General features: G+C 37.1%; 1 protein-coding gene across 1 annotated transcript; it reads right to left on the reverse strand.

The window, feature by feature from the left end:
* Positions 1-11,886: 11,886 nt before the first annotated feature.
* On the reverse strand, positions 11,887-13,334 carry LOC107610790 (uncharacterized). The gene is made up of 3 exons (XM_016312792.1): positions 13,248-13,334; positions 12,866-13,162; positions 11,887-12,537 (listed from the first exon to the last, which is right to left on the reverse strand). Exons 1-3 carry the CDS (start codon positions 13,332-13,334, stop codon positions 11,887-11,889), a joined length of 1,035 nt encoding a protein of 344 aa, XP_016168278.1.
* Between the last annotated feature and the right edge of the window lie 849 nt (positions 13,335-14,183).

Genomic DNA, 14,183 nt, shown 5'->3' on the forward strand with positions numbered 1-14,183 from the left:
TGGTGCAGCATATAAATGACGCACACGCGTGGCCAGTGAAAAGTCCAGCGACGTGTACACGTGGCTAACGGATACGCGTGACGAGCGTCACGTGCTGCATTAAACAGAATTCGCTGGGGGCGATTTCTGGGCTGCTTTTGACCCAGTGTCAGACCCGAAAATACAGATTAGAGGCTGTAGAGTGGAGCTGGAAGGGGAGCTCACTTACGTTCTCTTATTACTCTTCTATGCTTTTATTTTGTGCCTTCCAAGTGTTTGATAAAATGCTTGGGTGGATTTTAATTTAGATTTTTATGTTCTTGACTTGGATTGATTATTTAGAGACTCTTGAGTTATCAAAAGTCTTTTGTTGATTGGTGATTGAAGATTGTCGGTTAGCTTGAACTTCACCAAAGCTAGTCTCTCACTATGAGTTGACTAGGACTTGTGAAATCACGTTGATTATATGCACTTGACCTTCCTCCATTGGTTAGAGGTTAACTAAGTGAAGGCAATTCACATTTACCATCACAATTGATGATGATAATGAGGATATGACTTCTAATTCTCTTTCCTTGCTAAGAGCTTTCTTAGTTATTAGTTCATTTTCTCGCAATTTTACTTTCTTGTTTCTTATTACAAAACCCAAAAATATACTTTTTCATAACCAATAATAAATACACTTCCTTGCAATTACTTGAGAGACGACCCGAGGTTTAAATACTTCGGTTAATTTTATTGGATTTGCTTAAGTGACAAACAATCTAAACGTTGATTGATGTTTAATTGTCGGTTTAGAACTATACTTGCAACGCGATATTTTTGTGAAAATCTTTACCGATATTTTTCTTTCGTCAGGACTACTTGAAACCACAAACCTCATGAACCTCTCTACACATGTGTTGGCCGATTGTGTCTTCTATAATTGCTCGGTTTATCACATTTTTGGTAAATTCAATTTTCAATTAATACAACAAAAGTAATAATTGATTCTAAAAAATTTTTAAAGGCCAAGCAACGAAACAACAGCAATACATGGAAAAATAGAACACAAACTTTACAACTATTTGATTTTCTACCACGTTAATCATTGGGTCAAATCCGTTGAAGCAAAACAATAGCTGTTGGTGCACGAATCCCCACACCTTTGTACATCTATACTAGCAAGTGCACTGGGTTGTCCAAGTAATACATGAGCGAGTCAGGGTCGATCCCACGAGGATTGTGGTTTGAAGCAAGCTATGGTTACCTTGCAGGTCTTAGTTAGGCGAAATCAGAAGTTGTTGGATTTGTGAGATCTAAACTATGTAGACATGTAACTAATAAAATACTCTGTAAATTAAATGGAATCAGTAATAGGAATATGAGTTAAGGATTGGAGTTGCTTACCCTTTCTGAATTAACTCTGATATTACTGTCTTCTTTGCTTGTGCGTGATTTCTTCTATGGCAGGCTGTATGTGATCAACGCCATTGCCCGTGGTCATTGATCTCCTCTGCTCCAGATCAAATGCCATTGCCCGTGGTCATCGAATCTGACGGAGGGTGAAGCTCTAGCAGTTCATTCTCTTGGCGATCCTACTCAAAACGCCACAGACAAGGTCGAATCTTCCAGATCAGAGAATAATGCTTCTTTGGGTTCTAGCCTATACCACGGAGACCATAATCTCCCCGGAAATTGGCTGAACTAGTGTCTCGAGAAGTCCCCAACGAAGTCATGGATTAGCCGTCTGAGAGATGCATAATCAAGCTGGCGGTTTGCACTTTCTAGTATGATGAATAGAGTTGATTGTCACTGGTCATCCTATTCACCATGTTGAAGAACGAGTACGCATCTTAGAAATAAATCAAACATGGATCGAAGAAGAAACAGTAATACTTGTATTAATTCATAGGACTCAGCAGGGCTCCTCCCATCAACCTAGGAGGTTTAGAAACTCATACTGAAAGGAAATACAATGGTGGTAAACGAAAATAATATGTATGATGGTAAAAAGTGTACGAATAACATGAATATAATCCCTTAAAATACTAAACAAATGACTAGTAAGGGTAAAATAGTCTTTTTGGTGCTAAAATCCACTTCTGCGACCCACTTGGTGAGTGTTTGGGCTAAGCTTTGATGAGATCCATGTGCTATAAAGCCTCTAGGGTATTGAATGCTGGCTAGGGGGTCCTCTTTGGGCATTTGGATGCTGGTCTCTTCTCCTTAGGCGCTGGACGCCTAGAAGGGGGCAGGAGGTTGGCGTTGGACGCCAGTTTTGAGCCTTCTAATCTGAAGCAAAGTATGGACTATTATACATTGATGGAAAGATCTGGAAGCCATCTTTCCATAATCGTTGAGAACGCTCCATTTGGACTTCTGTAGCTCTAGAAAAGCTCTTCCGAGTGCATGGAGGTCAGATCCGGACAGCATCTGTAGTGCTTTCTCTGTCTCTGAATTAGACTTTTGCTTCAGTTCCTCAATTTCAGCCAGAAATTACCTGAAATTGCACAAAAATACACAAACTCAAAGTAAAATCCAAAAATGTGAATTTAACACTAAAATCTATAGAAATTTAATAAAACCTAAACAAAATATACTAAAAACTATATGAAAATGATGCCAAAAAACATATAAAATATTTGCTCATCAGCTGTATAAGTGATACACAAATGTGAGACATATTTCAAGAAAAAGGATGACAGTAACGAGAACAGAAATGAGGTTCTTTCCATAGTAACAATAGTCTACACTTTCAGTGCATCTCCACAAGTACGAGCAATGTAATTTAAGTCACATTGCTAACTTACAACATCAAATCCATCGCCTCTTTAGCGTCAGTACATAACTTACCATAACCACAAACAAATTTATCAATATAAATGCGAAGTTAACTAATTACTAGACACACATACCACTACAGTGTAATTCTCAACAACATGAACTCCTCCTACTGGACATCAGGCATCGCTCAAACGGGTTGAACTTACATGCACCATCTTGCTACAACTCTGGCTTTGGTTGTCGTTGCCGGACACCTATGGAACACATGAAAATTAAGATCAAATTCCTCAGTTTATATCAACATTAGTTCAGGCAGATGATATGGATCATTCTCATTTAATTAATTAACGAACCCACTGATCTTTTAGTTAATAAAGAGGGATTTACCAATTCAAACAAAACTTTTAATGCAGCTTTGTTTATGTCACATAGTGAGTGTCACAAGGTAATTTAATCATACAATAAACTCTACTTAGTTTTTGCAACTGATTTCTTTAATTGAAGTTAAGACCACAGGTTCACCCATCTATAGTTCGTCATCTAGCACTAAATATATGACAATGCAAATAATTCGGCCAGAAAACAATTTCACATCCATATAGCACAACTTAACACAAAAGCTTTTGCAACTAGAAAAGTCATTTACTCGTACGTACCGGGCCATGGCTCTGTGATTTATTATGGGGTACAACATCTTCTGCATAGTTACTACGTAGTAGGAGCGAGGCCTCAAATTTGTAGATATGTACTATGTGATTGCCCTTTTCAGCATCTACTATCTAGCCCTCTTTTTGACCCAGATGCTTCCTATGAGTTTTCGTTGTCCTGGTTACATCTTGACACTCCAGGTCACCCTTTTCCCGATGGATATGGGCATCCGATCTCTGCCCAGCCACAAAATGGCGCCGCTGCCGGAGATTTACAATAGTGTTATGTTATTGGTTATTGTATATATGTGAATATTGTGAATATCTTGATTTTCGGATTTCTTGTTAGTTTTTGCTAGTTTTAGGACTTTGTTTCATTATTTCTTGTTAGCTTTTATTTCTTATTTTCACTTTTCACTATGAATTCTCACTTTGGCTATGAGTGTGATTACAACAATATTGTAGGAAATGGGAACTTCAATGAAGATGTGCATCAAGGATGGGATAACTAAAGGTGGGAAGAGCCATATGCATATGATCAATCCTCTTGGCAACAACCTCCACCAATGCACTATGAAGAAGAGCCATTCTATGATGCATACCAATCCAATGGTTATGGTGAACCCCCTTGTGACTTCCAAGAACCACCGCCATACACCTATGAGCCATATCCTTAACATAGCCATCAACCATACTCACAAGCCACCTTTCACCAACCATCTTCATATGACCCTAATCCATATCCATCCTACCAACAACCATATGAGCCATATGAACCACATATAGAGCCACCCCCTCCATATTATTACCAAGATGAACCACCTCCAATGTATGAAAATTTCCAACCATAAGATGAATACTACTTTCCATCACAGCCTCCCATGGAAGAATATTCATGCCCTTCAATCTAAGAGCCATATGATCGTACTCATGATATCCAAGAGGAGCAAGAGTCAAGGGATCGTTTCAAGGAGGCATTGGAACAATTCCAAGCAACTATGGAGTGTGTTGTGCAACAAATGGAAAGAAGGGAAAACATTAGACCACCACAACTCTACCAAAAAGAACCACCTTCTGACTCTGAATGCTTCCCCCAAATTGATGAACCCTTCCATTCACCCCAACCTCCAATAGATGATATCCTTAATGTTCTTGTTCAAGGACAAGAGGAGATGAAAAGGGATGTAGAACAATTCACGGCTGCCTTGGATGAGGTGGTAAACCGGTTAGCATCCCAATGCTTAAACACTCAAGGAACTCCCATGGCTACATGTGGAGAATCAAATGAAGAGCATAACATGAAAGAGAGATTGGTGGAGAATGAAGAAAGTTGCTTTGTATTGGAACAATTGGAGGAAGCCATAATTTTTGAAGTAGAGGAAGAGATGGTTGAAGACTTAGGAGATGTGGAACCTCCTTGGGAACATAAAGTTGAAGAAAACCCCTCCAAGATGATTGAAATTGATACTAGGGAGGAAAGTGCACACCTTCCAAGGCATATTCCATATGAAGCCTTGGATAGGATAGAGCAAGAATTGAGTTTTCTTGGTGAGGAAGATCAAGCACCAAGTCTTAGTGGTGAAGAATCCTTTGAACATGAAAAACCTTCCCCCATTGGATTTGAAAGCAATGTGGAGGTAAATCTCTCTCGTCCTCCCATTTATGATTTGAGTAAGGGAAAAGGTTTAGATAAAATTGTTGAACAAAGGATTGAAACTAAGAGATCTTGTGAAGAGGTGGAAGTCCTTAGAAAAAGGAGGATGGGAATTGAATACGCCTTGTCAAGACTCTTGGAATCACCTTTGTCTAGGTTGCCATCTACACCTTCATTTGAGTGGGTGAAACTCATTTCTATTAGCTTTATTATCCCACTTGAATATGGTTTGCTTGAAACGGATGGCCAACTTAGGATGCTTTGTGAGATGAAGCGTAAAAGAAAGATGTTTCGTGGTTGGCGTTGCAAATCAAGGCTCATTATGGTTGATGCATCAAACATGAGATATAAAGGTTGGAGTAGTGCTCACCTAGATGGGTCTAGAAGGATTGTTGGTCACTTTATAGAGAATTCACCTTGTTCACCACTCGGAAGGGCTAATGATGAGAATCAACTTCAAGACAGGTGTGAAAACAAAGTGTGGGACCCTGGATTACAAGAAGAAGATCAATTTTGGGAGCCCCAAACTTGTGAAGAATTCCATCAACACTTGGTGTGACTAATAAGGAATCTTGACGCACAATGGAGAACCACGCATTGGTGGATGTTCAAGGATGGATTCAAGCACAAGCCACCTTGATGAGGAGCTCCCCATAAGTCCAACTTAAGGACAATAAACAAAAGTGCTAGGTGGGAGACACCCCACCATGGTAACATCTTTCCCTTTTCCTCTTTGTAAATATTGGTGATTTAGGTTTAATTTCATGTTTTGTTTGATTAGTTGAGTTTAATTGGGAGTCTAGTAGGTCAAATAAGGTTTTGTGATGTTTTGGTAGCTGTTTGGAGGTTTGGAATGCTTGGTTTGATGCAAAAACATAGAAAAATTTTGAAAAATAGAGCACCATCCATGCGTACGCGCACTTCACGCGTACGCGTGAATCAAGCATATTCGGCCATCCACACACACGCGCCATGTGCGCAGACGCGTGGATTGAATTTTTCCACTTCCCATACATTCACCCGAGAGTTGTGCCTGAAGTGTGCCAACTTTGTGCCCCAAGGCATGCAGACACGTACCTTGCGCATACGCGTCGACTCTCTGCTTTGCCATGCACGCGTATGCGTCAGCCGCGCGTACGCGTCGATTTCATTTTCATCAATCCATGCTTACGCGCACATGACGCGCACGCGTGGATTGCCCTGTTTCACTCACCTTCTTTTCTTCTCCTCTTTCCATTTCTTTCCTTCTTCTCTTCTCTTTCCATCCTTCAATCATCATCCAACACTACCAAGCATCATGTAACACCAATTCTTTTAGTTAGTTTAACTTTTGTTTTCCATTATAAGTGTTGGATTACTAATCTTGTTTACCATTTACTGCTGCTTATTACTAATGGGATGTTAGTTTAACATCATTGTCGTTATTGTCATTGTTGGATTCCTTTGTTGAGGTTGCAATTTATTACTTGGTTTGGAATTTTTCATGCTTAACACTTTTGAATACCAAGTACTTGTTACATTGCCTTCATGCATCTTACCTCTTTGAATTTCATGTTTTGGCCACCATGCATTCATCATCTATTGTTAGGCAATTGTATATTATCAATGCATTTTTTTTAGGATGCTTGTTCTAAGTGACCATCACCTATTTCATGCATTGAGATTGTGGAATTGTGAAATTGGATCAAAGCTTACCTAGTGACATATTTTTGCGCATTGTAAAGCTTTGTGGGCCATGCTTGCTATGTGATTGATTTCCACTTCTATCTTCTTTTTCCTAAGTTCCATAGCATCCATGTGTTTCACCTCTATGCCACTTAGGTATTGCAACAACTTCAATATGTGTCATTGATTGTTGTGTGAGTTTCATATACCATTTTGTTCACTAAGTCTACCTACACATCAATCAATGTCCATGCATTATCCAATTTCACAATTGCTTGATTAATTGCTTGAATGCTTTCATGCTTCTTCACTACTTGTGTGGTTGACTTACCCTACAAGTCCTTTGAAGTATTTCAAGCACACTAGAATGAGTGAAATGTGTGTCCTCTTTTGTATAATTGTGACATGGTTTCTAAATACTAGAGTGTGAGTTCTAAACCGCATGCAAGTTAGGACCCACACACTTATTTTTTATTAATGTCACACTAATTCACTCACTCAATTCTAGTGATTTACCTCATTCCAACAATCCATGCTTCCCTGCTTGTGCATTTACTTGTCTTATTATCTCCTTCTTTCTATGTTCAGGATGAATCATCATAAGCAAAAAACGGAAGCGGGAGAAGAACACACAGCATCGGTTGACCTACCAACTGAAGGTAGCAACTAGGAAATTCGCCGTACCCCCTTGTTCATCTTTGAATGCACCGAGGACGGTGCAAACTTTTAAGTGTGGGGAGGTCGTCCGACCACTCGGCATTTTTGGGTGACAAGTTTCTAATCCCAACACTTTTGCATTTCATTTTTAGGTCTTTTAGGATTTTTGGTTGCATTGCATATGTATATATTAAGCTTAGTCAAAATCATGATATTTTCCAAGGATTTTATCTATAGGGCACCCCAATTGAAAAAAAAAAAATTTTAGAACTTGCTTGAATTATATACTTTGTGGAACATGATTTTTGAGCTAAGAACACAAGCATGTGAGATTTGAGCCTAATTATGTGGTTATATCCTATGACCACTTACTTTCATTCTTGTGTGCATTATTCTCTTTCTATGATTGTAATCTTTGATTTGTTTAATTCTATATGTCCATTATTTTGTGTATACATGCATTTACATGATTAAGGCCATTGTTCAAATAGCTCACTTACCCAAATAGCCTACCTTCTATCTTCCATTGTTAGCCAATTTTGAGCCTATGCTTAACCTACTTGTTCTTAATTGTAGCACATTACAAGCCTAAGTGAAAAACAATAAATGTCCATTGTTGGATCTTTGATTAGCTTAGGCTAGTGAGAGTGTTATCATTTGATTTTAGGAGAGTTGGGAACATTGGGTAGAGATAAAAGTGTGTTTTTGTATTTGTGTTGAGAATCTTGGGAATTGGGTACATACTCATGTATTAATCATGTGTAAACCATATGCATTGATGTTCTTATATATATATATATATATTTTAGTTTGAAAAGAAAAAAAAATTTAATGAAAAAAAATAATAATAAAAAAATGAAAATAAATAATCGAAATAGAAAAAAAAAGACAAAGAATTGCAATAAAAAGGGGACAAAATGTCCTAAAGCAAGGTTCAATAAAACTTAATGCATATGGGTGGTTGATCAAAAAGAGAATGCATGAGTGTGTGAAAAAGTGAAGAATGGGTAGTTAGGTTTGTTTAGAATTGTATAGGTTGTCATAGGTTAGGTGGGAAGTTTAAGTTAATCAAAGATTCAAATCTCAAGCCCACTTGACCATATGCATCCTACCTTGACCCTAACCCCATTACAACCTATGAAAGTCCTCATGATATTTGTATGCATGCATGAAATAATTGTTTATTGTTAGATGAGAAACAAATCTTGGAAAACATGATTAGGGGAGAATTGAGTGAATCAACCCCATACACTTGAGTGACTAGAGCGGATACACATCCGGTGAGGGTTCGATTGCTCAATTACATGTTTCCACCCATGATCATCTATTTTCTTGCAAGTTTGTAAAATCTTTTTAATAATTCAATTCAATTGTGGGTTGAGTGATTGCTATTGCCTTAGCCCTTGTGTTTGTATATGTATTCTTGGAAATTGATTTATTTTGACTAAGTGGATGCATTCATGTAGATAGATTGCATATAGATAGGTTGCATGTAGTTAGTTTGCATTGAATAAATGTTGATGTCCCTTTGCTTCTTTCTTAATTTTAGCATGAGGACATGCTTAGTTTAAGTGTGGGGAGATTTGATAAATCCTAATTTTGTGGTTTATCTTGTGCTTAATTTGGGGGATTTTATCACATTTTCCCACATTTATTCAATGAAATAGCATGGTTTTGCAATTCTCCCTTGATTTGTGCTTAAATGTGAAAACATGCTTTTTAGGCCTTAAAATAGCTAAATTCAATTCACTTTAATTCTATTCGATGCCTTGATATATTTGTTGAGTGATTTCAAATTCATAAGGCAAGTATTGGATGGAAGAAGTGAGGAGAAAAGCATGCAAAGTGGGAGAACTCATGAAGAAATGAAGGAACCGTAAAGTTGTCAAGCCTGACCTCTTCGCACTCAATCAATGATAACTTGAGCTACAGAGATCCAAATGAGGCGTTTTCAGTTGCGTTGGAAAGCTAACATCCGGGGCTTCGAAATGATATAAAATTTTTCATATGTTACTTTGCGTTCAGGGGCGCGCACGCGCCATGTACGCGTGCGCGCTGATGCTGCTCGTGGCCCACTAAAGTGAAATCGCCCCCAGCGATTTCTGAAGCACTTTGGGCCCAACCCAACTCATTTCTAATGCTATTTCATGCAGAATTTAAGCTTGGGCAAGGTGGGAGCAATTGTTTATAACTTAGCATCATGTAGTTTAGTTTCTAGAGAGAGAAGCTCCCTCTTCTCTCTAGAATTAGGGTTCTTAGGATATTTCCATCTTAGATCTAGGTTTAATTCATGCTTTGATTTACTCTTCCTTTTGCAATACTTCTTCTTCTACTCTTCCTCTTTCTAGTTTTGCATTTAATTCATGTAATTCTCTACTTTTATGTTGATGCATTTTTGTTCTTCTATTTTCAATTCAATGCAATTTATGATTCATGTTCCTTTATTGTTGATTTGGATTTGTTGTTGTTTAATTCCTTGCAATTGAGTAGTGTAGATTTACTTTCCTTGCTATTTTACTATGTTTTCCTTTTATGCCTTCCAAGTGTTTGATGAAATGCTTGGTTGGATTTTAGAGTAGATTTTAGTGCTCTTGGCTTGGGAAGGTAACTTAGGAACTCTTGAGTTACTAATGTCCAAGTGATTGACGATTGGGAGCCATTAACTCTAGATCTTACTAATTGATTTGGTGTAGAACTAGGACTTATGGACTTGGATTGACATAGTTCATTTGACTTTCCTTTATTAGTTAGGGGATGACTTAATGGGTTTGATCCTTGCCAATTCTCATGTTGTGGTTAGTGATTAGGATAGAGATCCTTGACCACCAAACCTTGCCAAGACCTTTCTAGTTGTTAGTTTATTTTCATTACCATTTACTTTTCATGCCTCTTATCCCAAAAACCCCAAAACATACTCTACAACCAATAACAAGATACTTTATTGTAATTCCTAGGGAGAACGACCCGAGGTTTAAATACTTCGGTTTATAATTTTAGGGGTTTGTACTAGTGACAAACAAATCTTTTGTATGAAAGGACTATTGTTGGTTTAGAAACTATACTTTAAAACGAGACTTCATTATTTGTGAATTCTAAACCACACAAAAGTCCATTCATCAGGTACCTGACGAGCTAGAGTTGGTTGGTGACTACATCCTAATGATTCCTCCGGAATATGACTTTTCTCCTCAGCTTATTGTTCCAGAAGGTCAGCCAGATGTTCAGCCTGAAGATTGACCGGCACTTCCTGATGATGGAGCTGCTCCTATCTATGTGAATGGACCTATGATCGCAAACGGATTTGTGAGTAGTGATAGGAGTGCTACCGGTTGGTCTGAGGATATTGTTGTTGTTCCTGACGATGAGGAAGAGGAAGATGCTGATATGGAGTTTGAGCAAGAAGAGTTAAACTCTTCAGACAGTGACCAGCCGATGGGTGAGCCTCATGGGGACTTGCCTAACGGTGACATTTGATGACGGACAGACAATTATATGAGCATTCTTTTTATGACACACCAACTTAACATTGACTTTTGGTTAGACTCTCACTTGTGTTAGCACACTAGAGAGGTTAGGAGCTTTAGTGCTGTTAGGCTAGCTTGGGAGTAAGCTTAACGACTTTTTATATGGGCTAGGTAATGCGTGAGCATCTTATAGCATTTTTCTAGTTATTTTTACATTGTTTTTAGTTAGGTTTTATTTATTTTAACTTGATTTTAGTGCAAAATCACTTTTGGATGCTACTTTGAGTTTTTCTTTTGATTTTATGATTTTAGGTGAAATTCGGAGCAGTTTGGAGGAGCCTGCAGCAAAAGAAGAAAATGCTGCCAGCACCCCCTGGGCGCTGAATGCCTAATCGGCGTTTCACGCCAGTAGGGGAGCAGGGCCGGCAATGTTACTCCCCCTCTTTGGTGTCTCACGTCCAAATTCTGAAGTAAAACGCCAGCAACAGCCTGAATCACACTCAATTGGGCCTTCAAGTGGATTTAGCACTTATTAGTTTTATTTTATGTTCCTTTTGTAATTTTTACTAGTGTTAAATCTGTGCGATGCACGGGCTTACATTTTAATTTGACATGTTAAATTGAAAATAATATTTTATAATCATAAATTTTTCGAATTTAGTATAACATTATCATCGTCATGATATAATAAAATACTAAATTTGCTGTTTTATCTTTACTCAAAGTAAACTACAAATGAAATAGTTTGAAGTTTATAATATTCTTGAATCATAAGGAAAGAAATTTAAAAAAATAAGAACATATATAACTGTAATAGTACTATGTCAGTTTTACACTAAACTTTATATCAAAAGGCTAATGAAAAATTATTGACAACCTAGTATTTTACTAACCTCATTAGAAAAATAATTGGCATATGATGTTGTGCTCCCTATTACACATTTCATTTCAAGTCTGAAAGCAGAGTTATAAATAAATTAGTTATATTTATAGTAAATATTTGTACAAAAGTGTAAATAACATGTTATTAAAATGAAAACACTATTTTTCTTACCTAAATATTATTAAAAACTTCTTTGAATATGACATTTGTTGTTGATGACTTTGGATTGTCATCTTTGTCCAAAATTAGAACCTTGAGGCTACTGCGACTCTTAACTCTTGACAAAGCAACGTAAAGTTGTCCATGAGTGAATACAGATTTTGGCAAGTAAAGTCCTACATGTGATAATGATTGGCCCTGACTCTTGTTGATGGTCATTGCAAAGCACATTGTTAATAGAAATTGTCTCTGTTGAAACTTAAATGGCAATCTTGAATCTGAAGGAATCAAGTTCATTCTTGGAATGTACACTTTGTCGCCAATATTTCTACCGGTCACTACCGTCTCTCCAATTACATTGTTGCCAAGTTCATTAACTATTAACCTTGTCCCGTTGCATAAACCTGAAGTCTGGTCTATGTTTTGTAGTAGCATTACAACAACTCCTGACTTCAAAGTCAACTTGTGGTTGGGTAATTCTAAACATTTGATGTCATTTAGGAACTCTGATGTAAACCACGCTTGTTGTATATCTTCATTCTCATCAGCTTGACATGTTGTGTTAGAACTTAGATACTCTTTTTCCATCCTTGGGAAGATTGTCAAGACAAAGTCATTTACCTTCTCGATATTCTCAAGCGTGGGTGCAAGAATTTTCTTACTCTGAAAATACCTTTAATCTGATATGTTTTATAACAAATTTGGATATGCAAAGTCTACCAAATAAGAGAGAGGGTCATCAGCAGTTGAAATCAGCAGATCATCTAGAATTTTTTACTTCTGACTCATCGCCAACAACAAAGCCAATATTTCTATTTCCAACATCAAGTATCTAGTTAGCAAATCTCTTCATTTCACCATCATATTGATCTGAATAAGACATTAGAAGCTTTATGTTCGTATGCAGCTTCAAAACCTTACAGAACGACCACAGATGGGATGCGTTAATAGCTGATGATAATATATTGTGTCTACTCCCTTTCGGAATTACCAGAAGTATCTGTCTAAAATCACTTCCTAGAACCACAACCTTACCACCAAATGGTTGATGTGTCTTATGTTGATCAGTAGCTGACATAAAATTCCTGAGCGTCTGATCAAGTGCTTTAAAGCACATTTTATTGAGCATTGGAGCATCATCCCAAATTATTAAGCTACTTTGGATGAGCATCTCAGCCTTCAAACTGCCATGCTTGATGTTGCAATTAGATTCATCAGTAATTATAATGGGTATTAAAAACCTAGAATGAGCCGTTCTGCCACCAGGTAGGAATAAAGACGCATTTTCCTGGATGTGACATTTAAAACAATCTTTTTTCTAGACCGAATAGCATAAGAAAGTCCATTCCAAATAAATGTCTTACCACACCCACCATGCGCTTAGGCGAAGTAAAACCACTAGAGTATGCAATAACAGCATTGAGTATCTCACCGAATACTAACCTTTGCTCATGAGTCATATTTTTTTCCGTATAAAAGTTTGTATGAGTTAACTCATTTGTGTTATATGCTAACTCATCCTCTATTAGCTTATTCTGAAAAAGGCGAACATCACACAACTCATGATATGACATTGATTGATAGTCTCTTAAAGATTTTGCATTGCTGTTGAGTATCTTACTTCCCAATCTCAATAAGGCAGAAGTTTTTTAATTCGTCATCAATCATGTTTAGTCCTAGCAAAAACACATGATGATTTTATGAATATTTAGTAATTCCAAAATAAAAATCATTAATATTATTAATAAAAATAAAAGTAATAAGAGAATACAATCTTGATATAAAAAAAGACCTAGTAAAATACCTTGATTTTTCAATGCTTTTCTCCTCTTATATAGTATCCCGTCAGCTAATAATGTCCAAGTTGCAATCCAAACACAATCTGATTTGCTAACGCTATTAGATATCAGTAGCATCACAAATAGTTTTCTCAATTATTGACCAGATGCAAGTTCAACTACCTCATTAATAGGTAAATAAATTCTCTGTCGTCACATAGTAGTCCCATGGAATAGCAAACATCTTGAAAGCTAGAATATATAATCCTATTAACTGTTTTAATAGACTCATATATTGTGCAATCTCTCTGTTAACAAAATTCTCATATAGTAGATATCACCTGTACCTGGTGGAACATAGTTTAACCTCTCGATAGAATACCCATTTTTGCATGGATGTCATTCTCTTGCTTCTGTATCATAAACATATTGATTTGAAAACTCATCATACATCAAAGTTTGACCTGCTTCAAATTCTTTGTTGGCCTCCATCCATGTTAAGAACATCGTACATTTTCCTTCCTCTTCTTT

This window comes from Arachis ipaensis, chromosome B8, assembly GCF_059453495.1.
Source record: "Arachis ipaensis isolate K30076 ecotype BB chromosome B8, ASM5945349v1, whole genome shotgun sequence".
NCBI lineage: Eukaryota > Viridiplantae > Streptophyta > Magnoliopsida > Fabales > Fabaceae > Arachis > Arachis ipaensis.

Bases quoted from the DNA above. Each gene is read 5' to 3' on its own strand.
- LOC107610790 (XM_016312792.1), bottom strand. From the start codon at position 13,334: ATGACTCATGAGCAAAGGTTAGTATTCGGTGAGATACTCAATGCTGTT. The intron at 13,163-13,247 runs GTGGGTGTGGTA...TGTCACATCCAG, and splicing joins TTACTTCGCCTAAGCGCATG to GAAAATGCGTCTTTATTCCT. The intron at 12,538-12,865 runs GTAATTCCGAAA...AGGTATTTTCAG, and splicing joins ATTTTAGACAGATACTTCTG to AGTAAGAAAATTCTTGCACC.